This window comes from Prionailurus viverrinus, chromosome D2 (assembly GCF_022837055.1).
Source record: "Prionailurus viverrinus isolate Anna chromosome D2, UM_Priviv_1.0, whole genome shotgun sequence".
NCBI classification, from domain to species: domain Eukaryota; kingdom Metazoa; phylum Chordata; class Mammalia; order Carnivora; family Felidae; genus Prionailurus; species Prionailurus viverrinus.
In genome coordinates, this window is record NC_062571.1 from 17,941,351 (window position 1) to 17,968,986 (window position 27,636).

Genomic DNA, 27,636 nt, shown 5'->3' on the forward strand with positions numbered 1-27,636 from the left:
CCACAGACGCCAGCACGGGACGCACACCGCATGCACGAAGACTGGCCAACCCTACAGGTGGTCTCTACCTGGGTCCAAGGCACCTGAGACTGATCCTAAAAAAGCACCCCAAATCCTGCACGCTGCTCGGAGGAACCCAGCCTCATACCGGCTCTCGGGGGTGGCATCGCGGTGCGGACACCCGCATCTGAGAAGCGCTCTCCGCCTGTGCTGGACAGCGGCTTTTCTGTTCGTCTGGCTGATGGCGCTGCCCTCTGGAGCCTGCTGGTCAGATCACGGGTCCCGGTGCAGAGAAGCTGAGGACGTGGGGTTAACAGCGGTCCCATGCCAACCCCCGGGACGGATGGGGCTTGGAGGCCCACAGCCAGCGTTCACGGAACACAGGCTGAGGAGCAGGGGCCCAGGGGTGAGTTAAGCTCACCCACCCTTCCTGAGCCTCTAGTCTGTATGCAATCAGAACATTCTGCCTCTGAAGTTGTTACGAAAAATGATAGTGATGACAGCGATAATAATTCCTAAGCCACTGACAACTGACCGTCCAAAATGAACTGGCTTAGTAGGCGGAACCGGCTAAACACAAACACAATTACCTCCACTTTGCGGGTGTGGCCGCCTCACTTGGGAGGGTCGCCAGGAGCTGCTGAGCCCGTCCAGCCCCTCCAGGGGGGTGTCCCACCTCTGCAGCTGACCCTGAGAAATGAGTGGGAAGCACTGCAGGGGATCCTCGTCTGCCAAGGTTCCTGTGGGCACCTGCCCAGGTGAGCACAGGCCGGAACGTGCAGGCCAACAGAGTCCACACCTCCCTGCTGCCCACGAGCACCTTCTGCCTCTGATCTTAGGGAGAAGGGGGCCCGTGGCCAAGTTCATCTAAGTCGGGGCCTCTATCCTTCCATCCCCATCTGCTGTGCCCAGGAAACACGTGGCAAAAATAATAAACACAATGTCGTTCTCCACTTGCTTCAGGCAGGGGAACCATGTTGATACCATCACATTTCAAAGGTGGGGCAGGGGAGAGGGGAGAGAAGCATGGCTGTTAGTGACAGGAAGAAGAGTCAGGAACACGGAAGTTCTGGCGGCCTATTCTCAGATCATACTTGTTTTACTGTCGGTCACGTCGTGATCGGTGAGGCCCCTCAGTGTCTCACTTGAGTGGCTTCGGAATTTCTTAGGGGGGATATCCCAGGGGCATAGGCAGGAAGTACAGTGCTGAGCAGCTTATCTTCCATTCCTCGGGGTGCCCCCCCCGTCCTGCCCCCTCCCCACCCTGAGGCCAGCTGCAGACGGAGATGCCACCCTTCTGCCCAGAAGGGGAAGGGGAGGGAGGGAGAGGGTCTCCCTGTGAAGGCCATGTGTGCGTGGGGCAGGGTGGGGTGGGTTTCCCGTGGAGCCCCAGAACCCATGCTGTCACATCTTATGGCTGGAAGATTCTATTTTTTTTCTTGAGAGAGAGAGAGAGAGAGAGAGAGAGAGAGAGAACACTCGAGTGGGAGAGATGGGCAGAGAGATAGAGAGAGAGAGAATCCCAAGGAGATTCCACACTAAGTGGGGCTCGGTCTCATGACCCTGGGAATCATGACCTGAGCAGAAATCAAAAGTCAGAGGCTTAACCAAGCGAGCCACCCATGGGCCCCACGAAAATTCTCTTTTAAGGGGCATCTCAGCCTTTTGTTCCTGCTAACATGTGCAGTCCTGGGGAATTACTCAGTTCGTAAGACGGCCATTCTATTTTGGGCAAACTCACTGTAAGGAAGTTCTTAATTCTGGAGAAAACATTCACTGCCTTCTGCTTTCCCCAAGCTGGGTGAAACGGGCCAGTACGGAGAAGATGCCAACCCTGAGCGCGTGAGCACACATAAAGGAATGTAGCCTCTGTCCTCGAGCTGTATATGGCATTAGTGGGAAAGGGATGCCAACAAGTGGTGTGGACAAGGAGTCTATAATCCAGGGACAGGGGCTCAGAAAAGTCCCCAGAGAAGGGGCATTTGGGCTGGGTCTTGAGGCACGAGCAGAAGCCTGACGCACGGAAGGGCTGTGTGGGAAGACGCGACAGGATGGAGGGAAGGATGTGTGAAGACAGGGGTGACAGGAGAAGAGAAGGCCAGTCCGTGCCCAGCCCGAGGCTCACCCCTGGCTCAACTGCTCAAACTATAGTCCACGTTCTGGGGAGCACAGAAGTTTCGAGCAGGTGAGGGCCGACCAAATTTGCACTCCAGGAATGCGATTCTGGCCGCAGGAACAAGGATGGACGCTCAGAGGGGGAACCTCCAAGGTACAGACGTAGATGATCCCCCCAAATCACCTGCCCCCTCAGCTCCCTGCTCAGGAAGACCCTGCCTGCACCCGAGGATGAGTCCCGGGTCCCCACAAGCACATCTTTTCTCCTCGAAGCCCAGCCCTCGTGGACCCTGAACCTGTGAGGGTCTCGGCTCACCCAGCGCCAGGTAGGGCTGCTTCTCAACATGGCCACCACCTCCCAGAGGCCCTCGCGTGTGTCTGCAGCTGTGGCCTCGTCCTAGGCCATGCCTCTTCCCTCCTCCTCACACATGACTCCATTCCAGCCACAGCTTTTCCACAGACCTGCTCACAGAGGGCCTTGAAAGTGCTCCCTAACCCTCTAATAATTTAACTCCGAATTCTGCCGAGGACGGGGCCCAAGTCCACCCCTGAAAACAGAGATGACCGCGTATGCCCCGTCCTCCCCCCAGGAATTGCAGACAGCCATGGGTCCTTGCACACCTCTTCACCCAGATGAGCCCACAATATCCTCCTAATGCATGGGTGCCCTTTTCCGTGTGAATATCAGTATCTATAGAAAGGCGATGGAAACTGAATGGAAACTGACGAGCTCTGCACTCTCTCCTTGATGCCCTGGCTCTGAGCACAGAGGGTGGGTGGAATGGGGACTGGCCCTACTCTCCGGCCCATCCCCCAGCCCCGGTGCACCTTGCACCCGCTGTCTTCGCTGCCTGGTTTCTTTGCTCTTTTTTCTCTCCGCTTCTAGGCAGGGGCCTCAAATCTGCCACACGGTGCATGTTGAATAGCGCCAAGCAGTATCCCGCAAATCCCTTCTACAGCCTGGCCATCCCCCGAAGCCTCGGCTTGTCCTGTCGCCCCTCTCACGGATCCGCGGTGCAGCTGGAAACCTGGCCCTCCTCTGCTGCCCGCCTGGCTGCCAGATCCGGTCTCTGCTGGGAGCAGAGGCCAGTCCAGGGAAGGGCCGGCTACTTCCCACCGCCCCCCACTCCCCACACCCTCGGACTGACCTCCGAGGCCTGCCAATGTGGGCTAGCTGAAGGGCATGGTCCCCTTCTTGCCTTCTAGCATAAGAAACAGTGTCTGGAGCGGGGGGAGAGTGAGGCCCGGGGCAACCACCTGCTGGGACAAGAGTCCGGGCCTGAAGGGAAAGATCAGACCCTCATGAGTCTCGGCTCGAGGGCCCCGTGGGGACGGGGTCCCTAGGGTTGGCAGTGAGAAGACACTTCCAGCCACCTGTATGTGCTGGTCCGTGCCTCAGACACGTACGTGCCCGCTCGGTGCCAGCCGTTACCACAGTGCTCCCCTGGCCACACACACCTCAGCCCCAACGATTTCTTTCGTTTTCTGTTCCCGTCTTTTTAATTTTTAAAAATGTTTATTAATTTTTGAGAGGCAGAGAGAGACAGAGCGTGAGCAGCGGAGCGGCAGAGAGAAAGAGGGAGACACAGAATCCGAAGCAGGCGCCAGGCTCCGAGCTGTCAGCACAGAGCCCGACGCAGGGTTCGAACTCACAGAAGGTGAGATCGTGACCTGAGCCAAAGTCGGACGCTCAACTGACTGAGCCACCCAGGCGCCCCTGTTCCCATCTTTGACTCACTGACATTCTTCTGTTACACCTGCCTCCTTCACAGGACAAGCTTTGCAGCCTGAAGTTTCTTGAATCCAGAGTTTCTTCTCTCCCTCCTAATCCCCCCAAGCAACCTCCTGAGCTACTTCTAAAAGCTTTTCCCAATCTTTTTCTTCCTAGTTGAGGATTAGCAGTCCACCCGCCACACACACACACACACACACACACACACACACACACACACACGCCCCAATCCAATCCACACGGGAGGACAGCAGGGCACCCCGCGGGCAGAGAGACCAGCTGGTCCTCATAACCATGCATGGTCCACGGGGCCCAGACGGAGGCTGCAGGCGGGACAGGTGCTGAGGTCCATAGCGGGGAGCCCCCTGCTCTGTGGCCTGAGGTCGGGGCCCGTTCCAGCTGGTGCGGGGGTCCTAAGTGCCACCCAGGACAGCATTTCCACGGGAAAGCTCATTCTCCTCTCCTAAATAACCAACCCTACAACTGATCTTTTGGAAAAGACACTTTTAAAGCCAGGGAATTGCTCGCATTTGGAGGACTTGTTCAGTTCGTTTCAGTTTAAAAGAATACATTTCCACACCACGCCATTTCTTTCTTAAAAGTTTTTCCCCTAGGCCTCATCTTTAAGGAAACAATGACCTCCATCTATGCAAATGAACTTCCAAAGGGTTAACCTCACAAAACGTGTGAACACCCAAGTGCTGACATGTGCCCCCAGGCACCGGCCTGTTGTCCACACTCACAGGCCTACGCGGGGAAGGAAAGTGACGAAAGTGACGTGGCTGGTGCGGGTCCCACCGGGCCAGCGGATTCGGGTGGCTGGAGACTTCTGGATGCTGCGGTATCATGGCCGTTCCGCAGTGCCTCACTCAAATCCTCCCTGGGAAGGACGGCTTAAACAAACTGAACGCTAGTCTGTATAAAACAGAGCCGCTTCCTCCCGGAAAGCAGCCAAGAAGGGAAACCGAATGTATTTTACATCAAAGGACAAAGCTCTCAGATTTATTTTGACCTCCTGGTTGATCTCAAACGGAATTTAGTTTTACTATGCTTCAAAGAAAAAACCAATTCTTCCTATTTTTCCTCTAGAAGGTCATCATGCTACCAGATGAAGGAAGAGAATGGGTCAGGGCTAGGATCACAGACAAATGTGTCCATTTAAATGACGACGACACGTAAATGACACTTTATTTTCATTTGTCACTGGGTAGCTGGTGTGACAGGACATGGTGCTCACTCATGAGAAACGGTCTCCTGGAATAAGAAATCCTACACAACGCATTTTTAAGGATGAAGAAATAGGAAATGCAAAGATTACAAGCACTTTAATCACTTAAAGAGACATCAGAAGAAAAAAATCAGAATCGCTACAGGGTCAATGTTCTTAATTTATTTAAATAATTTATTTAAAATTTATCTAAATTTATTTAAAATTTATTTAAAAATATTTGGTGCCATCAAAATAACTAAAAAACCACACGGGGACACAGTTCTGCTTTGCATTACGACGTCTACACCTGGTTTGGAATCCAGGTATCTTCGTGGATTCCTTTTCCAAACTTGAAATAGGAACTCTTCATTCTCCCTCTATGTGACAGTGTCTAATTATGAATAATTTGGTTTGATGTCCATGGTCTCTCCTGATCATCTCTTCCATCCCGAATATTAGTACAAGTATCAGAGTGAACAGAACCGAAGCTGATACACGGGTGGGAAAGTCTCTTCACCAAGACCCCTGTCCTCTAAGGGGTGCCCAGGCAGCTCAGTCAGTTAAGTGTCTGACCCTTGATTTCGGCTCAGGTGATGATCTATCTCGTGGTTTGCGAGCTCGAGCCCCTCGTGGTGCGCGGACAGGGCAGAGCCTGCTTGGGATTCTCTCTCTCCCTCCCTCTCTCTCTGCCCCTCCCCTGCTCATCTCTCTCTCTCTCTCTCTCAAAATAAATAAACACTTAAAAATAATAATAAAAGAGGCACCTGGGTGGTGTTAGTGAAGTGTCTGATTCGGCTCAGGTCATGATCTCATGGCTTGTGGGTGCGAGCCCCACATCGGGCTCTGTGCTGACAGCTCGGAGCCTGGAGCCTGCTTGGGATTCTCGGTCTCCCTCTCTCTCTGCCCCTCCCCCGCTCACGCTCGGTCTCTTTCAAAAATAAACGTTAAAAAAATGTTTTTCAATACTAATAAAAAAAAAAAAAAACCCTAGCATCTAGCCACCGCTTACAAGTTTCCAATGATGGGGAAATCATTGCTTCAAAAGCAGCCCGTTTCACCAGACAGCTGGGATTGTTGACATCGGCTTCCTTATACCGTAACAAAAATTGCTTGCCTGTAACTTTCACTCTCTGGGAGTCTCAAAAAAAAAAAAAAAAATTAGTCTTCAGCCTCTTTTGTATGGCTGCCTTCCAAATATTTGGACATCACGATTCCATTTTCCCCTCCTAGGCCCTTCCGTAGAAACATCCAGTTATTTTAAGTGCTCCTCATCAGATGCTGTTTCCGGCCCCCTCACCGTCTGAGTCATCATCATCTGGACCTGCTCTAACTTATGAGCGACTCGGAAAACCCTGTGCCCGGAAGGGAACGGGATACTTCAGGGGTGGCCTGTCAGCACACACGGCACTAGATGCCATCCGGATTGTTCCGGATGCCGTACTTCTACCTATTCAAGCTTAAGCTCATTCTACTTTATTTAAAAAAAAAAAAATTTTTTTTTAACGTTTATTTATTTTTGAGACAGAGAGAGACAGAGCATGAACGGGGGAGGGGCAGAGAGAGGGAGACACAGAATCCGAAACAGGCTCCAGGCTCCGAGCTGTCAGCATAGAGCCCGACGCGGGGCTCGAACTCACGGACCGCGAGATCGTGACCTGAGCCGAAGTCGGATGCTTAACCGACTGCGCCACCCAGGCGCCCCAAACTCATTCTACTTTAATAGCTATATCACACTTCTGGCTGCTGACCTGATCTGTGGCCTCGCTTTTGCTTTGCTACGTGTTGGAAGGTGGGGGAGAAAGGACGTTAGAAGCTTTGTTTTCCGATGGCAGCTGAGATGCAAGGAAATCGTTCCCCCTGGAAGACCATTTGGCGATTAAGATGAAAAAAATCCTTAAATACACGCACTGCCATTGACCCTGCGGTTTCAGTTTTTGGAATTTATTTCAAGGAAGTAATTAAGGGCATCTCAAGAGTCACCTCAGAAGATGTTCACTGGAAACCCTCTCTGTGTCCTACAACACAGGACAAGTTCAAGGAGCTTATGCTAACGGATACACTGCGGTCATTGAAAATGCTGTCGAGGGGGTATTGACGGACACGAAAAGGTGTTTGTGATGGAAAACGCCAGGAAGAAACGGGTGGAAATACAGTGTGGTGCCACATATGTAAAAATGTTGACATAACCAGCTGGTAGGGGCTGTCTGTGGCCTGTCCTGAGCCGAACCAGGAGGAAGAGGGAGGAGGGGGGAGGGAGGTGGCCTCCAGGACAGACGCAGGGAGAACCCTGAGGTGCTACCGCTGGGAGAGAGGGGCATGTGTGGGGACACTTCTCAGGTACTCCTCCAAATCGTCAGCAATGTTACTCACCTCGCAGGCTTGCCTATTTTTTTCCTAAGAACTCACAGAAACGCTGAGAGGCCCAGGAGCTGACTCCGAAATTGTGTCTAGGGCTCCAGGCCTCCTGTCCCTGGGCTCGGCACAGCCGAGGGGAGGCAGACACCGGCTCACCTCAGTCAGGTGGGACACATGCCCAGAACGAGTCCAGAGGAACACTCGGTGGGAGAGTAACAGTGGTTAGTTTGGGGTGGCAGAATTATGTGTGAACAATTGTCTTATTTTTGCTTATCTGAATTAAACGTTCCACATAAGTATATTACACTTACGTATGTGCTTATTTTAACATTTATTTATTTATTTTGAGAGAGAAAGACAGAGAGGGAGAGAGAGAGCACGGGGAAGGGGCAGGGAGAAGGGGGGGAGAGAGAAGCCCAAGCAGGCTCCGCACTGTCAGTGTGGAGTCTGATGTGGGGCTCGATCTCGTGACCGCAAGATCACCACCTGAGCTGACGGCAAGAGTTGGGACGCTCAGCTAACTGAGCCACCCAGGCGCCCCAGGTTGCTTGCTTGTAGGGTATCCTTCAAGGATACTCAGCCACTTACTTTCCTAACAATGACACTGGGCAGACCTCTGGCTCGGGCCCGGGTCACAGCGAGCCACACAGAGTTAGCCATCCCACGGCTGTCCCACCGCGCTACCCAGGCAATGCGGCTCACAGGGCGCACGGCGCACAGAGATACAGGGGAAGCGGGTTCGGTCGTAAGAAGCGAGGAAACTCTAACACGTGCTACAACATAGATGAGCCTGGGGGACACTGCACGGAGCGAAACATGCCAGTCACCGAAGGACAACCTTCCCTGGGGTGTCTGGGGGAGTGGAGTTCAAGGAGACACATAGGAGAGCGGTGGCTACCAGGGGCCGGGGGGGGGGGGGGGGCGGCGGTGGTGGGGAGAACGGGGGTTAGTGTTTCACGGGGACAGAGTTTCAGCTTGGAAAGGGAGAACGTTCTGGAGACGGATGGGGGTGACGGCCGCACAACGGTGTGAACGTACGTGATGCCACTCAGCTGTGCACTTAAAGACGGCGGCCACGGCAAACGTTCGTTATGTGTATCTCACCACGATTTTTTTAAAGAACGCACGACGCCGGAGCCCCGTAAATCCCTCGAGAGGAGAAAAGGTTCAGGAGAGCACTTCTCCCGACTCTGTAGCAATGCAGGATGAACACACAAGTGGCTCATCTCCTCTTTCTTCTGGCAGGTGGGAAGTCGAAACGCTAAAACGTTCCCATTAGCATCAGCGGCAATTTGCACCGGGACTCGGGTTCTATTACGCATTTCGCCATTCCCGTGTCGTTCAGCTCTGCGTAAATGCAAGCAATTTCTGTTTTGAGAAGTCAACTGTCTCGGGTAATGAGGCAGCGGCGGGCAGGGGAGGGGCGGGAGGAGACACCCCGAAGGATGGGGGTCCTCCCAGACGACGCACACCGTAATCAGGACTCTCCTCTCCCTACCCTTGTCTCTCCGAGGCCCCGCCCCCTTCCACGAGGTTGTAACGAACACAAGAACGATACCAAGGTTTCGGAAAGGCAAAAACAGAATCTCCTCTCCAAGGACACGTCCCCATCTGAAGGACGAGAGCCCTTCAGATGGCCCCTGTTCCTCGCTGTCCTGGATCATCGGCCATCCTGCCCACTGGTCTCATCAGTCAGACGGAGAGAGGCGGAGGGCACAAGAGGAGAGGACACAGGAGGGCATTTACTGGGAGAGACTCATTTTTCAAACCAGAGAGCTTTTTCTGTACCCAGGGGCGGGGAAGGGGGGGGGAAGATAAAATTCGTCTCCATCAGATAAATTTTCAAAAAACACAAAACCTGACTAACACTCTATTTGCCAGAACACTTTGAAAATCAGCACTGAAGGGTGCCTGGGGGCTCAGCCGGTTAAGTGTCCCACTTCGGCTCAGGTCATGATCTTGAGGTTTTAGAGTTTTAGCCCCGAGTCCGGCTCTGTGCTGACAGCTTGGAGCCTGGAGCCTGCTTCGGACTCTGTGTCTCCCTCTCTCTCTGCCCCTCCCCCGCTCGCACTCTGTTTCTCTCTCTCTCTCTCTCTCTCTCAAAAATAAACAGACATTTAAAAAAAAAAAAAACTTAAAGGAAGAAAGAAAGAAAAAAAGAAAGAAAGAAAGAAAGAAAAGACAGTCAGCACTGAAAAGCAACTTCAGTGACCAAAAGGTAAGAAAGGGGCCCAGAACCTAAGGACCAAAGGCCTTCTGCTCCAGACCTGAAATCTACAAGGAGGGCGATGGGACACGAAGACATATCCTCACCCCGTCTCCAAGACAGTACGATTGGTGGTCCTAATCTGGGGACAGAGACTGGAAGGCAACAGAAAGGTATAGTTTAAACAACAGAGTCGGGGCGCCAGGGTGGCTCAGTCAGTTAAGCGTCTGACTTGGCTCCGGTCATGATCTTGCGGTTTGGGAGTTCGAGCCCCACGTCGGGCTCTGTGCTGACAGCTCGGAGCCTGGAGCCTGCTTCAGATTCTGTGTCTCTCCATCTCTCAGCCCCTCCCCTGCTCATGCTCTGTGTCTCTCTGTCTCTCAGTAATAAATAAACGTTAAAAAAAATTTCTTTTTTTAAAAATAAACAACAGAATCAAGGGATCTCCCTGAAGAAAGTGTGGCCATTTTACAGATAAGGAAAATGAAGCTGTAAAATAGTATAGTCACTATCCGTCTAAGGTCAACTACCTGGTGGCAGCGCTGAGTGCCGTGCCCCAGTGCCTAGCTCGGTGGACAAGTGTCCTTGTCCTCGAGCCCCACGCTTCTCGCGGACAGCTCTCACATTCCAGTTCCTATGAGGCCACTATTTCAGAAATGGCCAGAAAAACTGTAAAGTGGACAAGGGCTGGGCTATCCCAGTGCGTTCGGGACGTCAAGAATCTCACAGTTCCTCCTCAACTTCTAGAAAGCAGTCGTCGTAGAAGGACGTGCCAACGTGAGCGTGCTGTGCTACCTCCGTGAAGCCAGCGGCCTCCCAGGAGGCAGGACTCTCCCCATGAGCATGACCACAGCCTTCTCTCCAAGGCTCCAGGAAACCGGCCCAGGGAGCAAAGAAAACAAATGACTCCTTCCTTCTTCTTTTTTTTTTTGAGACAGAGAGAGACAGAGCATGAACAGGGGAGGGTCAGAGGGAGACACAGAATCCGAAGCAGACTCCAGGCTCCGAGCTATCAGCACAGAGCCCGGCACGGGGCTCGAACTCACGGACTGTGAGATCATGACCTGAGCCGAAGTCGGACGCTTAACCGACTGAGCCACCCAGGCGCGCCACGACTCCTTCCTTCTTTAGCCAATTTGCAGGCATCGATCTGGCTTCAAGTGCCTGTGACCCAGACCAGGTGCAGTTCTACCAAGGGAAATGCAGGATTCATTGAGTCACCCTTGACCTTCGGGAGCTTCGACAGAAGGACTCCTGGCCAGCGTGACCTGAGTGAGATGGGAAGCAAACTGCTTCATAACTGCCCCCCACCCCCAGCCTCTCCCAATGACAGTGGGATCCAAATAAACAGAACTGAAAGATGACGCCGACCAGATCTCTCACTCCAATTTTCAGATGTCCTTCACGGACCGGGTTGCGACTCAAGAGCTTGGTGAGGAAATCCTAGGTCTCTAACAGGCAAACGCTAGATCTGGGCTGTTCATAAATCCAGCTGCTGGTGCTCACGTTTGTGGTTCCCTTCCTGCACCCCGGTCACAAAGCCCTTCTAGGCTGCGCTCTGGCTCAGCGTACAGGCTTCTCTGTGCTCCTCAAGCCCCGTGAATCGACTGCTGAGCGTGGACGACTAAGCTTCCACCAGAAAATGAAGGCCAGGACCCCAGCCTCCGGGCCTCCCCTCTGCCACAGCCACTTTGCTGGTTGGCTTTATTAAAAAAAATCCCAGAGTCTACCGAAAAGCAGCGCGGGCTGGGACGGGAAATCGAGTTGGGAACAATAATCTGGGCTTTTGGAAGCCATGGCGGACCCAAGAGCGGGATCCCCAGAGTGGGGCCATGCAAGGCAATCTTTAGGGGTAAAGCCACAGTGGGTCTTCCCGAATCCTTCATAATATTTTATTTAAAATGTGCTTTGGAACGTATCACTAGATTCGCGTGATAATATGTGTTTAATCTGTAAGTGTTTTAATATAGACGGAGGAAGGAGAGCTATCCTCAAAATATTTTTGCTAATAGGGCGTTTGGTCAAAAAAGCGGGAGCTGTCGCGGGGGGCATCACTGCTATCTTGAATCTGGTTCCTACATCTGTCAGTGGGTTTTGTGGCCATGCTAAAAGACACCAGGCTCCTATATTTGGCTTCGTGCTGCCTCCTCCCACCCATCTGTCTACAACTGCTAGATATCCAACACCTAGAACACAGGAAGCTGGGTTTCTGAACAACCCACTTTACCCAGAGGAAAGAGCTGTGCACAGTGGTTCCTTGCCGACCACAAAATACTGGCAGCGTCCATCATTCTTGCGGAAAATGTGTTTCGCAGCCAGAGCAAAGTAACTTCTTTTTTTTTTTTTTTAATTTTTTTTATGTTTATTCGGTTTTTGAGAGAGACAGAGTGCAAGAGGGGGAGGGGCAAAGAGAGAGGGAGACACAGAATCCCAAGCAGGCTCCAGGCTCTGAGCTGACCGCACAGAGCCCGACGCGGGGCTCGAACCCACACACCGTGAGATCGTGACCTGAACCAAAGTCGGATCCTTAACCGACTGAGCCACCCAGGCGCCCCAGAGCAAAATAACTTCTAAAGAAAAAACTCACGTGTACGTGGGTTTAGCGAGGAAAAAGGTTACAACTAAATAGGTTGAAGTTCTTCGGCAAAATAAAAGGACACGGTGCCTTTAGCAAGTTATTGGTAATAACTCAAAAAAAAGGGACCGTCAGTATATTCCTGTCCTATCTCTGAAGAAAATCAACTGTGTAACAGCTACAAACATGACAGCCAGGGTCAATACTACACTGAATTGATTTTTAACTAGAGTATGACTCTTAGTAGTAGCTGGTTTACACCCTGAAGATGGCCTCCCCCTCGCACTCCCACTCCATATAGGACTTAAAATCCACTAGAACACTTGGTTTTAACGGAAGACAACCCACAGGAAGTCTCTCATTAATCCACACAGTAGAAGCGTATCCTATTATTATAATAAAGAAATCCTTATTAGCGAAGTATTCCGTTCAGATGCTCCCCACTGCGTGGGAAATGCCTATTTTACATAGGAAGGAACCTTGGTTCAGAGCTGCATGACTCATCCAGGAGTTGGGGAAGAAGGGAGGGGGCCGGCCTAATAGATACATCTAATGTGCTCACACACGCATGCTCCCGTCTAGCGCAATTGGGACAACGGAAGGGTATAGACAAACGGTATAGACCTGCACTCCCTGGGGTGATGCGTATCCAACCTCGGTTAGACACATGAATATACAAACTCCCCGTCACCACAAAGTAAAAATTTCGTGAGCCAACTTCTGGTTTTCCGGGCCAGCGTGTGAAGAGTTGGGAAGTTATCACTCCATCCTAAGCTATCAATAACTCTTCTGCGTTCCCTCAGAGAAGTGAGATCATAGAGCAAACCGCTACTCCAAAACCTGGAGACACCCAACGGTGAATAAGAGAATCACAACTTACTGGAGGACCCATCTGTGCAGGAACCTTGTCCGGGTAACGAAATCAGAACGGTGACAGATGAACTGCTGGAGGGAGGTCGCTGTGGACAAGCCTGAGAGCTAAAAACTCCAGGGGCATCAGTCATAGGTGGCCCCCCATACCTCTGTGAGTTTTTACCTCCAGGAGCTTAACTAGGTTTCTGGATGACAGACCCCCTTCCTTCATGCTTCCAGCAGGAGGAAGAAGGATCATTTGGAAATATGCCAGAGCATTCTGTTCTTGACAAGGCCTGCCCTCAACAGAAGCTATTTTACCACAGCCTAACCCCATGGAAGTTTATCAGAGCCTAACCAACCCGGAGAAAGGAAAATGCTGGACCCCAGCCTGCCCCTAGCCTTCTGCGTGTTAGAAGGGAAATACTCCTTTCTAATCAACTTTAGCTGCCCTGTCCCACCCATGTGGGAGAGAAACTGGGAAGCAATTGTGAAGTTCACAGCCCAGGGGCACAGGCTCACTAAAAGATGAAACCTAGCAAATGACTATGGAAGGCTTCCCTTGTCCCCACACCTTACTTGAGTTCCTTTTACCCAGCACATCATACTCGGCTTTTAAGAAAAACTTACAAGGCATACTAAAAGGCAAAAAACAAAGTTTGAAGAGACAAAGCAAGCATCAAAACGGGCTTAGATATGGCAGGGATGTAGGAATTACCATACCAGGAATTTAAAACAACTACGATTCGTATGTTAAAAGCTCTAATGGAGGGGCGCCCGGGTGGCTCAGTCGGTTAAGCGGCCGACTTCGGCTCCGGTCATGATCTCGCGGTCCGTGAGATCGAGCCCCGCGCTGACGGCTCAGAGCCTGGAGCCTGCTTTGGATTCTGTGTCTCCCTCTCTCTGACCCTCCCCCATTCATGCTCTGTCTCTCTCTGTCTCAAAAAATAAATAAACGTTAAAAAAAAAATTTAAAAAAAAAAAGCTCTAATGGAAAAAGTAGACAACATGGAAGGACAAATGAAGAACAGAGAAACAGAAATGGAAATTCTAGTCAAGAACCATACAGAATTACTAGAGATCAAAACATTGTAACAGAAATGAAGAGTGGCTTTGATGGACTCATCCCACTAAACTGGGCACAGCTGACGGAAGACTCTCTGCGCTTGAGGATATGACAGTAGAAACTTCCGAACTGGAAAGCAGAGATTTAGAAAACAAAGAACAAAAGAACGCTGAAAGAAATCAGAATGGAGTTATCCAGGAAATGCTGGATAACTACCAAAATGTACACACACGTATAATGGGACTACCAGAACGAGAAGGAAGAGAGGCAGGAATAAAAGATTTATTTGAAGTGGTAATGACTGAGAATTTCCTCACGTTAATGTCAGATGCTGAATCACAGCTGCAGGAAGATCAGAAAATACCAAGTGGGATAAATAACAAAAAGACAGAACACATAAAAAACCAGAAACTACACCTAGACATAGCATATTCAAACAGCAAAAGTCAACATTTTATTTTTATTTACTTGTATTTATTTTTTTAAGATTTTATTTTTAAGTCATCTCTGCACCCAACATGAGGCTTGAACTCACAACCCCGAGATCGAGAGTTGCATGTCCTACCAAGTGAGCCAGCCAGGTGCCCCTTTAGAAAAGTCTTGAAAGAAGATGGGGAGGAAGGAAACAGAGAAACAAAGATAAGAATTCTACCCAGCTTCTCATAAACCGTGCAAACAAGAGAATGGAATGAGATATCTATAGTTTTGAGAGAAAAAAACTGCCAACCTAGAATTCTATACTCCGTGAAAATAATCTTCCAAAGTGAAGGAGAAATAAAGACTTTCTCAGATAACAGAAATTGAGGCAATCTGTGGCCAGTAGACCTGCCTTGCAAGAAATATTAAAAGGAGCTCTTCAGAGAGAAGGAAAATGATACTGGGCAGAAACTCAAATCTCCATAAAAAAAGTAAGAACATCAGAGAAGGAATAAATGATGGTAAAAGGACAACTTTAATTTTTTTTTAAGTTTATTATTTTTGAGAGAGAGAGCGAGAGAGAGCACACAGAGGAGGAGCAGAGAGAGAGAGAGAAAGAGAGAGAGAGGGAGGGAGAAAGGATCCCAAGCAGGCTCCGTAAAGTCAGCATAGAGCCCAATTCAGGATTCAAACCCACAAACTAAGATCATGACCTGAGCTGAAACCAAGAGTCAGAGGCTTAACCGACGAAGCCAGCCAGGCGCCCCCAACTTTAATTTTTCTCATCCTCAATTGATCTAACAGGTAAAGGTTTGTTCAAAATAATAATAGCAACAATTTTGCATGCTTATCTATAGTATATATATTTAGGTACACACTATACATATGAAATGAATGACAGTGATGATTCAAGGAACAGGAGGGAAGAATTCTTAATATGTTGTTATAAGATACTTACACTAACTCTGAAGCAGTCTAGTGTTATTTGAAATTAGACTTGGATTAGTTCTGAATGCATATTGCAAACACTAGGCCAACCACTAAAACAATGGGAAAAAATAGGAGAGAAAAATGGAATTATGTAAAATGCTCAATGAAAGCTACAAAAGGCAGAAACAGTGTAGAAGACAAAAATAACAGAACAAGGCAAGGAATAGAAAAGGCTAACAAATATGGTACATATCAATACAACTATAGTAATAACCACCTTAAATAGCAATGGTCTAATACACCAATTAAAAGACAGAGTCAGAGAAGATCAGTAAACAAGACCCAACTAGCTGTATGTTGTCCTCAACAAATCTACTTCCAAAACAGAAAGCACTGAGCCTACATGGGTTTACTGATGAAGTCTACCAAACACTTAAGGAAGAAATCATTACTAATTCTCCAAAATCTCCTTCAAAAGATGGAAGCAAAGTTAATACTTCCTAACTCATTCTATGGAGCCAACATCACCCTAATAACAAAACCAAAGACATCCCAAGAAAATGGCAAACCAATATCTCTTATGAATGTAGATGCAAAAATCTTCAACAAAATATTAGCAAACTGAATCCAAAACCATGACAAAGTAGGATTGATCTTAGGTATGCAAGACTGGTTCAACATGTGAAAGCCGATTAATGTAATCCATTTGACACAATCCAATACTCCTTCATGATAAAAACTCTATTCTAGGAATAAAGGGGAAACTTCTTCAGCTTGATAAAGAACATCTACAAAAAACTTAGAGCTAACTTCATACTTAGCGGTAGGAAACTAGAAGCTTTCCTGCTAAGATCAGAAATATGGCAAGGAAGGACACCTGGGTGACTTGGTTGGTTAAGCATCCACTCTTGATTTCAGCCCAGGTCACGATCCCAGGGTTGTTGGATCGAGCCCTTTGTTGGGCTCTGTGCTGAGTGTGGCGTCGGCTTGCAACTCTCCCTCTCTCTACCCGCCCCACCCCCTGCCACCCCTCTCCCCTGCTCATGCTCACTCTCCAAGATAAGAAATAATATGGCAAGGATGTTTACCACTTTTCAACATCATGCTAGAAGTCCTAGCTAATGCTAGGAAACAAAAAGTACGCTATAGATTAAGAAGGAAGATGTTTGCAAATGATATGACTGTCTATGTAGAAAATCTGAAAGCACTGAAACCTCCTGGGACTAATAAGTAATTACTGCAAGGCTGCAGGATACACGGTTAATATACAAAAACCAACTGCTTTCTTATATACGAACAATGAACAAGTGGAATTTGAAATTAAAAAAACAATACCATTTACGTTAGCACCCCCAAATGTAAATACTTTGATAGAAATTTAACAAGATAGGCCTAAAATTTGTATGAGGAAAACTGTAACACTGACAATGGAAAAAAAGAAAGAACTAAACAAATGGAGACAGTCCACGTTCATGAGTAATAAGACTCAATACTGTCAAGATGTCAATTCTTACAGCTTGATCTATAAATTCAACACAAACAAATGAACATCCCAGCAAATTATTTTCTGAGCATCAACCGATTCTCAAGTTTATACAAAAGGCAAAAAAACCAAAAAAACACCAAAAAACAGAATAGCCAACACAATATTGAAGATGAAGTACGAAGTTGGAGGACTGACGTCACCCAAATTCAGGAACTACTATAAAGTTAAAGTAATCAAGACAATGTGGTATTTGACAAAGGCGCAAAGACAATACAACGGGGCAAATGTAGCTTTCTAACAAACGGGGCTGGGACATCGGGACATCCACATGCAACCCATCAACCAGCCCATCTAGACACAGATCTTCCACTCTTCTCAAAAGTAAACTCAAAATGGATCAAAGACCTGATTATAAAGCCAAACTATAAAACTCCTGAAACAAAATGTAGGAAAAAAATCTAGGTGATTTTGGCAATGACTTTTCAGATATAACGTCAAAGGCATGATCCATGAAAGGACTGATAAAGCTCAATCTCATTAAAATTAAAATATCTGCTTTGGGAAAGACATTGTCCAAAGAACAAGAAGACGAGCCAAAGCCTGAGAGAAAGAATTTACAAACGACATATCTGATGGGGGATGGTTATCCAAAATACGGAAAGAACGTTTAAAATTCGGTAAATGGGCAACCCGCTTAAAAAAAAAAAAAAAAATGGATGAAAGACCTGAGCAGGTACTTCCCCAAAGAAGACAAATGGAGGGTAAATAAATTTATCAAAAGAAAGTCAGTATCATATATCGTTAGGGAAATGCAGATTTAAATAACGAGATTCCACTTCCAACCTATTAAAACAGCCCAAATCAGAAACACTGACCATACCAGACGCTGCTGAGGAAGCGGGGCAAAAGGAACTCTCATTCGTTGCTGGTGGGAACGCAAAATGGTACAGCCACTTCGGAAGACAGCTTGGTAGTTTCTCGCAAAACCACACGTACCCTTACTACGTGATCCAGCCGTCTTATTCCGTGGTCCGCACCCAAATGAACGGAAAACTTACACGTACACACAAACCCGCCCAGAGATGTTTACGGCAGCTTTAGTCACAGCTGCCAAAGCTCAGAAGCAAGCAAGATGTCCTTCAGGAGGTGGATGGATAAACTGGGGTCCGCTCAGGCAACACAGTCGTATTCAGTGGTGAGAACAAATACACCACGAAGCCACGAGAAAGCACGGAGGAAGCGTCGATGCACGTTACTAAGTGAAAGAGGCCAATCTGAAAGGCAACGGGCTGTATGATTCTAACTACGTGACGTTCTGGAAAAGGCCCAACTCTGGAGACAGAAAAAGGATCGGTGGTTGTCAGGGACTGGGGCGGTGGAGGGACGAATAACTGGAACACCGAGGACGTTTAGGGCAGTGCAACTATTCTGTAGGATAAATCAGGGGAGGATTCACGCCACCGTACATTTGTTCAGACCCACAGAACGTACGGCACTAAAAGTGGACCGCAATGTAAACTAGGGACTTTGGGGGATTACGACGTGCCGGCGTTGGTTCCCTGAACATAGCAAGGGACCACTCTGCAGGGACATGCTGACAGCGGGGGAGGCGCGCATGTGTAGGGGCAGGAGGCACGTATGGGAATCTCCGCACTCTGTGCACAATTTTGCCGTCAAGCCTAAAACTGCTCTAAAAAATAAAGTCTTGTTAAAAAAAAAAAAAAAAAAAAATCTGTGAACCGATATATACCATCCTGTATTTTCTATTTTATTCCTTTTTTTTTTTCCCAACAAATTTTGGTCACCTCCTAAGTACACTTACTTCACCCCCCGCTAAGGAGCTTGAAGGAAGTCAGCCAAACATGACTAGAGGGCAGTGTCTCCAGCAGCCCTCTGCAATCCATGCTGTCTACTCCGTGGGCTCCACAGGCGACAGAGGGCCACACGGGACTCATTCGTGGTTTCTGAGCAAGAGGATTTCCCAGCCCCCAGCCCCCAGCTCCCAGCCCGAGGCTAGATGGGTCCCTGCAGTTACCTGGAGGGAGGGTCTCCATGCTTTGTGCTTTCTCATCCCCGTTGCTGTGATGTAGGTCTTTCTTTTTAATTGGGTCAATTTCATTCCAGTCCTCCTAAGGGGAACAAAGACACGAAATGGGTTGATCAGTTCCTCAAGCACACCTTCACTCACCAGTTCAATAAACACTTGAAGTCTTGGGACGCCAGAGAGCCCTGGGGACGTAACAAGGAGGGAGAGAGAATTCCCATCCCAGAACTTCTCGGAGGGTGGAGGTGTGTGGGGGGGGGGGGGGGGGGGAGAAAAGCGTGGGAATGACCTTTTCCAAGGAAGGATTTGCAACTTCTCTCTTCATTTTATATTTACACTGCATATCTCGGGGAAGGCAATACTCCGGAAAACCCAGGGCTTTGTGGATTTGTGAAGGTAGGGGAAGGGAGGTAGGGAAAGTAGATTAAATAAAATAATTCAGTAGTGGCTAAATTAAAGCCATTAAAATGATGGTAGCTCTCCAGACATCTTGGATGGTTAAGGACACCTTAGGACCAGATTTCTCCCTCTTGGGTCCCTTTGAGCCCTCCTCTGACGTTGCTAAATGATTTGTTTAATTCTGCTGAGTAACAGTGGAGGGAGGAGGAAGGACCAGCCAAGCTTTTCCTCGGGCTTCACTCTAATAGGACTGCCAATGGAACAGAGCTGTAAATTAAGGGTTTAATGTGAAACCAGAATAAGATATAAGCTCTGGCAGAACTTATTCAGCTCATCTGCACAAACAATTTACTCTAATCCATCAACATTAAATCAAACCAAAAAACAGCTCCATGACCACAGAGCTAAACATATCTTTCAACCACTTGGAATCTGATTTCTCTGAATCAAGTAAGAAAGATTTCTGTAGAAGAACCCAGATCAGAAATGTCCTATGGCTAGTCATTTTCCTCCACAGATTTCCGTGAGCCAAGCCGTGGCGACTGGCCATTCTCTGGAGCAGATGTTGTCGGGATGAGCCCTCCCTGGGGACAGACCAGACCAGTTCTGCACAGGTTTGTCCGCTAGCACTCCTCCAGACCAGCGTGGGCTGCGTGTTGTGCAAAAGGGGGCCACTGGAGACATTCTGGCTCTTTCAAACGTAAAGTGAGATCTGCAAGAAGGGTAATTCTCAGGTGCTGGGCCAAATCAGGCATTTTTCCCAAATGCGACTTGCTTTGCCAATAACCTCCATTTTTACTCAAACAGTACAGTAACGAAAGAGAAACCATGCCTAAGCTTCCCCCCCACCCCCCTCTTGAGGCCAGCTTTTTCTTCAGCTGCTTCTTCAGTGCCATAGCTGGGTTGATCCCACCAGGGCCACCTCGGGAATGATGGGTTGGGGGCACCCGGGAGGTGCAGAACAATGGGCTGGAGACGAACGCTCCTGTGCCTTGGTGGTCCTGCCCCTCCCCACACCTGTCACAAGACCCCTGCCCTTCAAATGCCCCAAGTCCTGTGACCTCTGAAGGGTTTATCCTGCATTTTAACAAAAGTATTAAAATGCACCAGCATCCCAATTTATTTTTTGCGGCAAGCAGTTTTTCAAAGGTATTCATAATTTGGCTTTTGAGACCATTTGGTTAAAAATAAACTTTCAATTTACCATCAGTGATGATTTCGCGGAAAGCTTGGCAAAGGCGTGGGAGGAAGAGAATCTAACCTACTGCCTTTACAATATACGGAAATGTACGAATACTAAATCCAGTGAGTAATGAAGTTACCAGAGTCATGCTGTGCGTACTTTTAATTAAGCATTATTAATTTTTATTTTGTAGCTCGCTTGTAGCCTTTTGTGCCTAATAACTCTCTCCCCCCTGCAGGCATTACAGTGGCGAAATGGATCAAACCATTTAACCTTGTACTTGAATAAAATCAAAAGTGAAGGGTGCTGCTGGGGCCAGTGCCCCAGAACCAAGGCATTGTCTGTACTGTTGACAAAATCAGCATTGAGGCAGGTCAACCATCAGTGCTCTCTCAGAAAATAAATGCTTCCTTCTTCCTGCAGGCAAGACGGACTGGGTCCAGAGGTGACATTCCTTAGCCTCCCTTCCCCCTCCCAAATCCACCATGCCCACCATAAAACCAAAGCTGGGGATGAGAACATGTTGAACGGCCAAGTCCCAAGCAGGTGAAATAACGTTAAGGGCCAATTATGAATGCCTGCGACACATGTGGCGTTGCGCACGGATGCTTCACAGAGAACTCCTAGTTCACAACGGGATGTGGAGCCACCTGGGTCACATAGTGGGTAAGAAGCTAAAGTTGGCCTTTGATGAATCAGGCCTCAGTTCAAACCAAGTTAGAAGAACCCGACTCTCACAATATCATAAAAGTCCAAGGATACGGGGCGCCTGGATGGCTCAGTCGGTTGAGCGTCCGACTTTGGCTCAGGTCACGATCTCGCGGTCCGTGAGTTCGAGCCCCGCGTCGCGCTCTGGGCTGACGGCTCCGAGCCTGGAGCCTGCTTCGGATTCTGTGTCTCCCTCTCTCTCTGCCCCTCCCCCGTTCATACTCTCTCTCTGTCTCAAAAATAAATAAACATTAAAAAAATTAAAAAAAAAAAAAAAGCCCAAGGATACGGTTCCAGGAGGTCGTTCGCAAAGGACTCGTTCGTTCTGGACTCCCAAGTTAAAAATTGCAAATTACCACGTAAACTACCTGCTCCCAGAGTAACATGAGGAGGAGGAGGAGGAGGAAAAGGGGGAACTGTCTAGGCCACTCAAGCCCCATTCTAGCCACTGCGCACACACTGAACTTCCTTCCAGTGCTATTACTACCCCATTTTACAGATGAGAAAGCCGGGCACTGGAAGCTTAAGTACATAATGAGGTTAGATTCAAACCCCAGGGGATGGATGGATTGATTGATTTTGAAATTTTTAATGTTTATTTATTTTTGAGAGAGAGAGAGAGAGAGAGAGAGAGAAACAGAGCATGAGCGGGGGGGGGGGGGGGTGCGGGGAGCAGAGAGAGAGAGGGAGACACAGAATCCAAAGCAGACTCCAGGCTCTGAGCTGTCCGCACAGAGCCCGACGCGGGGCTCGAACTCACAAACTGTGTGATCGTGACCTGGGCCAAAGTCGGACGCTTACCCGACTGAGCCACCCAGGTGCCCAAACCCCAGGGGATTCAGTACGGCGTCCACGGTCTCAATCATTCTACTGTACTGCCTTTAGGTAAAATAACTTCCCCCACTACCAGCTAGATAGACACGAGTAAAGCAAAACAATGTATTAGCCATTCATTCATCTCAGGATATGTCTGATCACTGTAAATTCCTAATTGTTCAGGATGATTGATCGGATTCACTGGCTGAGACAGCCGGTGCCCATGTACAACGCACCCCCTGTCGACAGCTCACCCTTCCAGACGCTTGTCATGTCCCACTCTCCTCCTGTAACCCTGACCCATGGCCTTTGCTAGATGGGAGAACGTCCCCAGAGATACAGTGAGGAGTGGGCAGGTTCACCTTGGCTGAGCGTGCCCACTCGGGCGCAAACAAGCATCCCACCTGATGGCACAGTGCCACAGACCCCGCAGAGTGTGGGGAAGGCTCCGAGAAGCCTGTGGCCAAGAAGTGACACCTTAGCAGAGATCTGAGGGGTCAAGAATGGACCTGGCAAGGAGAAATGATGGGGCTCTGGGAGAGATGAGGGTTCTGGTGGAGGGAAGAAAATGAAAGGTAGAAAATGGGAAGGCAGGGAAGTGGTGAGATACTGAGACTTGAGACTTCCGTTCCAGAAACATCGCGTTGGCTGTAGTGTAGGGAGCAGACGGAGGGGGCAGAAGAGAGGCCAGGGGGCCACGAGGGCAATGCAGCAAGGGACGGCGGGGAGCCGGCTCAAGCCTGGGTCCTAGAGATGCAGAGAGGAGACCGGCGCGACCACAGGGCAAGGATTGGAAGAGGAAAGCAGGAAGGAAGGAAGGAATCCGAGATGGAGAGTTCTGACCTGGGCGTTTCAGACAGGAGGGGCATTCACAGCTAAGGAACACGAGAAAGTTGTCTGGGTGCGGCAAGGAAGGGAGCTGGGAGATACAGACGAGCCTGTTCAGGAAATGTGGAGGTTCCCGCAAGATACCGAGAGGAGGTACCTGGCAGACACAGGAGACACACGGCTGGAGTTCTGGAAAGGCAGGAGGCCATCGAAGCTGCTGGCGGGCATGTGAGACCATCGGGTGGGGGTGGGGGGTATGAGCCAAGTGAGAACGGGTCCCAGGGCAGAGGGAGATGCAGGACACACGACAAATTGGGAAGAGCCCTGGCCCACGAGCTGGAGCCTCGGGGTCTCGCCACAGAGATCTGAAGAAGTCACCAGCCTCCCTCCCTCCACTGGGGCACCGGGCTGAAGGTCTCATGGTCCCTGCCTGCCCTTGGCGTTCCTGGGTACCGGGTATTCTCAGCACTTTTTTATACTTTCCACCCATTTCACATGGTTGGTATGCAAAAGCTCTTCAGGTCCTTGGAGGGCAGGAGGGCTCTGTCACATTTCTGGTGTATCCCATGGCACCAAGTGTGGCACTGGTCTCAGGTTGGTCACATGATAATAAACAGAGTTGGGACCAAACACCCTCACGCTACTTACTCAGATTGATCTGACTGGCTTCGCCCACTTTGCAGTGGAAGCTTTTCATGACAACACCCCCCCCCCCATACATCTACATACATGATGAAACGCATTTACACCAGCGGGGGGGTGGGGAGGGGGTGTGGAGGCTCGTTTCAAAGGGGAAACGTGTGAAATGCAACAGTGTGGAGAAGGCTCCAGTGCCCAGGACCCGCTGACAGGCGGGACGTGTTACCAACTGATCTGTTTGTTTCCTCCCATTTAAGAGAAAATGATGCGGTGACAGGCAGGTCCTCTTTTCAGTGACAAGTAGAAACGGCTAAGATTAGAGGAGTAATGATGCGGTTTGATGCTGGGTCAGAAGTTGCAGAGCATTCCAGGCCTGGGATCCGGTCAGCCTGCTGTTATTCCCCGGGGGCGGCAGCCTCCTCTCTGCTTTGTGTCTCTGGCTTGCAGAGGAGGGATACTGACATGGAACTGACATGCGGAATGACTAACGCAGGCTGAACACGGGACTGCGGATCAGGCTGCCAAGTGGGTTCCCTCAGGGAGGTTTCTTTAGCCAGAGGTCTGCCACCCATATCAATGATCATGGAGCAGGGAGGATGCTGCTACCCCCCACCCCACACCCCCCACTCGTCTTCACTGTTTGGACCACAGTGTGGGAAAGACCCGGAGAGAGCCTCACCTCTGGCACTGAGGCTGTCTCTCCCTTGGGAAAGGGCATATGAGCCCAGATAATGCAAAACGCAATCTCCTGTCCTCCCACTTACTCACGTACCTGGGCTCATAGCTATTATTAAGCGTATTTGAATTGGGTGAGTTTTCACAGAGTCTTTAGAAGTTCTAGATACATACTGTGCCCACGCTGTTCTTACGAATGGGTAACAGAAGCAGTCTGTTACCTGAAGCACAAATGGTGATCGAGTCAGGCTGGGACTGAGATCAGATGGAAATAAATGACGGAGGGATGTCTATTTATCTAGCATAATTAGAGAGAGCAGCAGCCAAAATTCATCTCGTTTCTAAGAAGATAAAAGAGCAGTAGGTTTTAATAAAATGACACGTTTTTCAGAAATAGTCAATCCAATAGGTTGGTTTATGGCATAGTTACAAACATTAGTTCAGTGTAAATATAGCTTTATTTATTTAAGGAATATTCCCCATCATATTCCCAGTATGATCTGTCTTTGTTTCAAAATAAGAAGAAATAAAAAAAATAAATTAAAAAAATTAGAAGCGGGGCCTAGGTGGCTCAGTCGGTTACATGTCCGACTTCGGCTCAAGACCTGATCTCAGTTTGTGAGTTCAAGCCTCGGGCCTTCTTGTCAGCACAGAGCCTGCTTTGGATCCTCTGTCCCCACCTCTCTCTGCCCCTCCCCCCCACTCATGCGTGCACTCTCTCTCTCTCACAAAATAAGCATTTAAAAAAAAAAAAGTAAGAAGAAATAAATAAAAATTGGGCGTGGCTTTTGCCAGAGAGGTGTCAGTGGCTGCGGAGGGAAGGGCTGTGAAAGCTGCTTCTGGGTCACGGGTGTGGAGGCAGAAACTCCTCTGTGGTGGTGTTGGGGCGGGGACAGCGAGGGTCAGCGGGCTGTGCAAGCAGCCTTTTCCCTACTAACAGATCGCCATCGACTTGTTAAGGGCACCGATGGGTCCAACCCTTCTTGTCCCAGATGGGAAAAGCGATCGGCAAGGGCTAAGTGACTTATCAGGTTATCAACCAGCGCAAAACAAGTTCCCTCAAAACCGAGGAGCCTGAAACAAGAAACGTTTATTATCTCACCCAGCTTCTCAGAGTCAGGAATCTGGGTGGTTCCGGCTCACGGTCTCTCATGAGGCCGGTGGCCAGGGCTGCCAACCATCTGAGGGTCTGACCACGCTGAGGGGCCGCTCCCAAGGGTGCTTACTCACACGGCCGCCGGTGGAGGCCACAGTGCCTTACCACGGACTCCTGCCCAGGGCTGCGCAAGTGCCCTCGCAGCGCGGCAGCTGGCCTCCCCCACGGTGAGAGACCTGACAGGAGGGGAAGGTGGGGGGGGAGACAGACAGAGGGAGGGAGGCAGACGCCAGGACTCCCTTCACCACTTAGTCTTGGAAACCACACACGGTCACACCGGCCACATTCTGGTGGCGGGGAGCACATCCCTACGTCCAGCCCACGTTCAAGGGGAGGGGAATCAGAGTCCACGTTCTGGCAGAAGAAGACTGCCAAAGAACTGGTGAACGTGTTCTGAAACCACTACGTTCATTCCATGCCCAAGACCTGAAGGGTGGCGGAGGGGAGGACAGAACACGGCTACAGCCCAGTCAGTTATCCACACATGGGGGCCACGAGGCGATGAGAGCCCGAAAGCAGAGTCACAAAAGGGTCAAGCCTGTGCAGTAAAACGTTCCCTCATCTCACGTGGACCTCTTGTCCACAGGCCAACATAAAGACTAATGCCACTTAGGGTAACGTGTTTGGATCCCGAATCACCCCGGAAGCAAACATACCTCCACGCGTAAAACCAAGACGAGAAAGGTGGATGCACATTGTGGGCGCTTCAAAGGCTGCCTTTGTAAATGTTAAGTGGCTAACACTTGTATTTGGTAACAGAGATAAAAATATCACCGTGGGGGGGGGGGGGGAGGGAGAAAATAAATAGGTTGTTTTTAATCTCCCGTTACTGAAATATAGTTTCTCACTGTTAAATTTTTTCAGCTGACGAGACCATATGCTCGGAGGCAGATTAAGTAACCAAAAATACCTTCTGAATGACTACTTGGCTTTTTTTCTCCTCAATTGTCTACTTTCCACTGTTACTTAATGACTGTTCAGTAGCACCTCGACCACAACCAATCCGTACAAAAACATTCAAGTTCTGGGGGCGGGGGTGGGGGGGAAAGGCCAGATTTGTTGAAAAGATGTGATCATTTATATTTCCACAGCCCAGTGACACTGAAAACTAACTGAATTGTTTACCTGGGGGCAAATTTAAAAAAAAATTGTTTTTTAAATATTTTGGAGAGAGAGAGGGAGAGAGAGAGAGAGAGTCAGAGCGTGAGTGGGGGAGGGGCAGAGAGAGAGGGAGACACAGAATCTGAAGCAGGCTCCAGGCTCTGAGCTGTCAGCACAGAGCCCAATGTGGGGCTCGAACGCACGAACCATGAGATCATGACCTGAGCCGAAGCTGGATTCTTAACTGAGTCACCGAGGCGCCCTGCAAATTTAAAAAAAAAAAAAAATTTTTTAACGTTTATTTATTTCTGAGAGAGACACAGCATGAGCAGGGGAGGGGCAGAGAGAGGGAGACACAGAATCTGAAGCCGGATCCAGGCTCTGAGCTGTCAGTGCAGAGCCTGACGTGGGTCTCGAACCCACAAACCGTGAGATCATGACCTGAGCCGAAGTCGGACGCTTAACCGACTGAGCCACCCAGGGGCCCCCACCTGGAAGCAAATTTTTAAGAGTCGACTTAGTTCCCTGCTAAAGACCAAGAACTCCCACACCCCAGCATTCTCACTATAAAGTGATCTACAGAGGAACCAGAAGGACTATTTATTGTTTCTAATGTTTCCGGGTGGGTATCCCCCCCCCCAGAATAGTGCCAGGAAATAATTCCTAGGTCTTCTTATGAGAGGATGAAAAAAACCTGCTGATGTGAGGTGTCACTATGGAAATTCTTCTTTCCAAATAGGGTGTGTGACCTGTTAATAAATTGGTGAATGGAATTTTAACTCACGGGGAAACAGTCTAAAAATGTTAGAATACCCAAGGAAAGCCCCTTTAGTTAGGCTAGTAGTCAGATCACTTTGAACCCTGACCAAACATCTGTTAAAACCAGAAGCCTGTACCCTACAAACACTATGCATTTATAAAAGAGAGAGCTTCTATGACATCATACAGCAACTACACTTAAATAACATTTTTTAAAATCAAAGCAATGAGACATGACAGTAATTAGAAGAAAAAAAAAAAAAAGATTTCCACTTCTAAATAAGTTCCCACTGAAAGCAATAACTTAAGAGGAAAAGTATTCCCCTACCTCCCAATCAGAATAGAAAGGGAGCATAACATACTGTAGAGACCAGAACTATGCTG

At 49.1% G+C, this 27,636-nt stretch overlaps 1 protein-coding gene across 1 annotated transcript in view; it reads right to left on the minus strand.

Annotated features, from left to right (window-relative positions):
* GALNT2 (polypeptide N-acetylgalactosaminyltransferase 2) overlaps positions 1–27,636 on the minus strand; it is a 192,217-nt gene that overhangs the window by 73,798 nt on the left and 90,783 nt on the right. Inside the window, exon 2 of the mRNA XM_047824969.1 lies at positions 18,980–19,073. Within this exon, the coding sequence (XP_047680925.1) occupies positions 18,980–19,073 (94 nt within the window). The remainder of the gene's footprint in view (positions 1–18,979; positions 19,074–27,636) is intronic.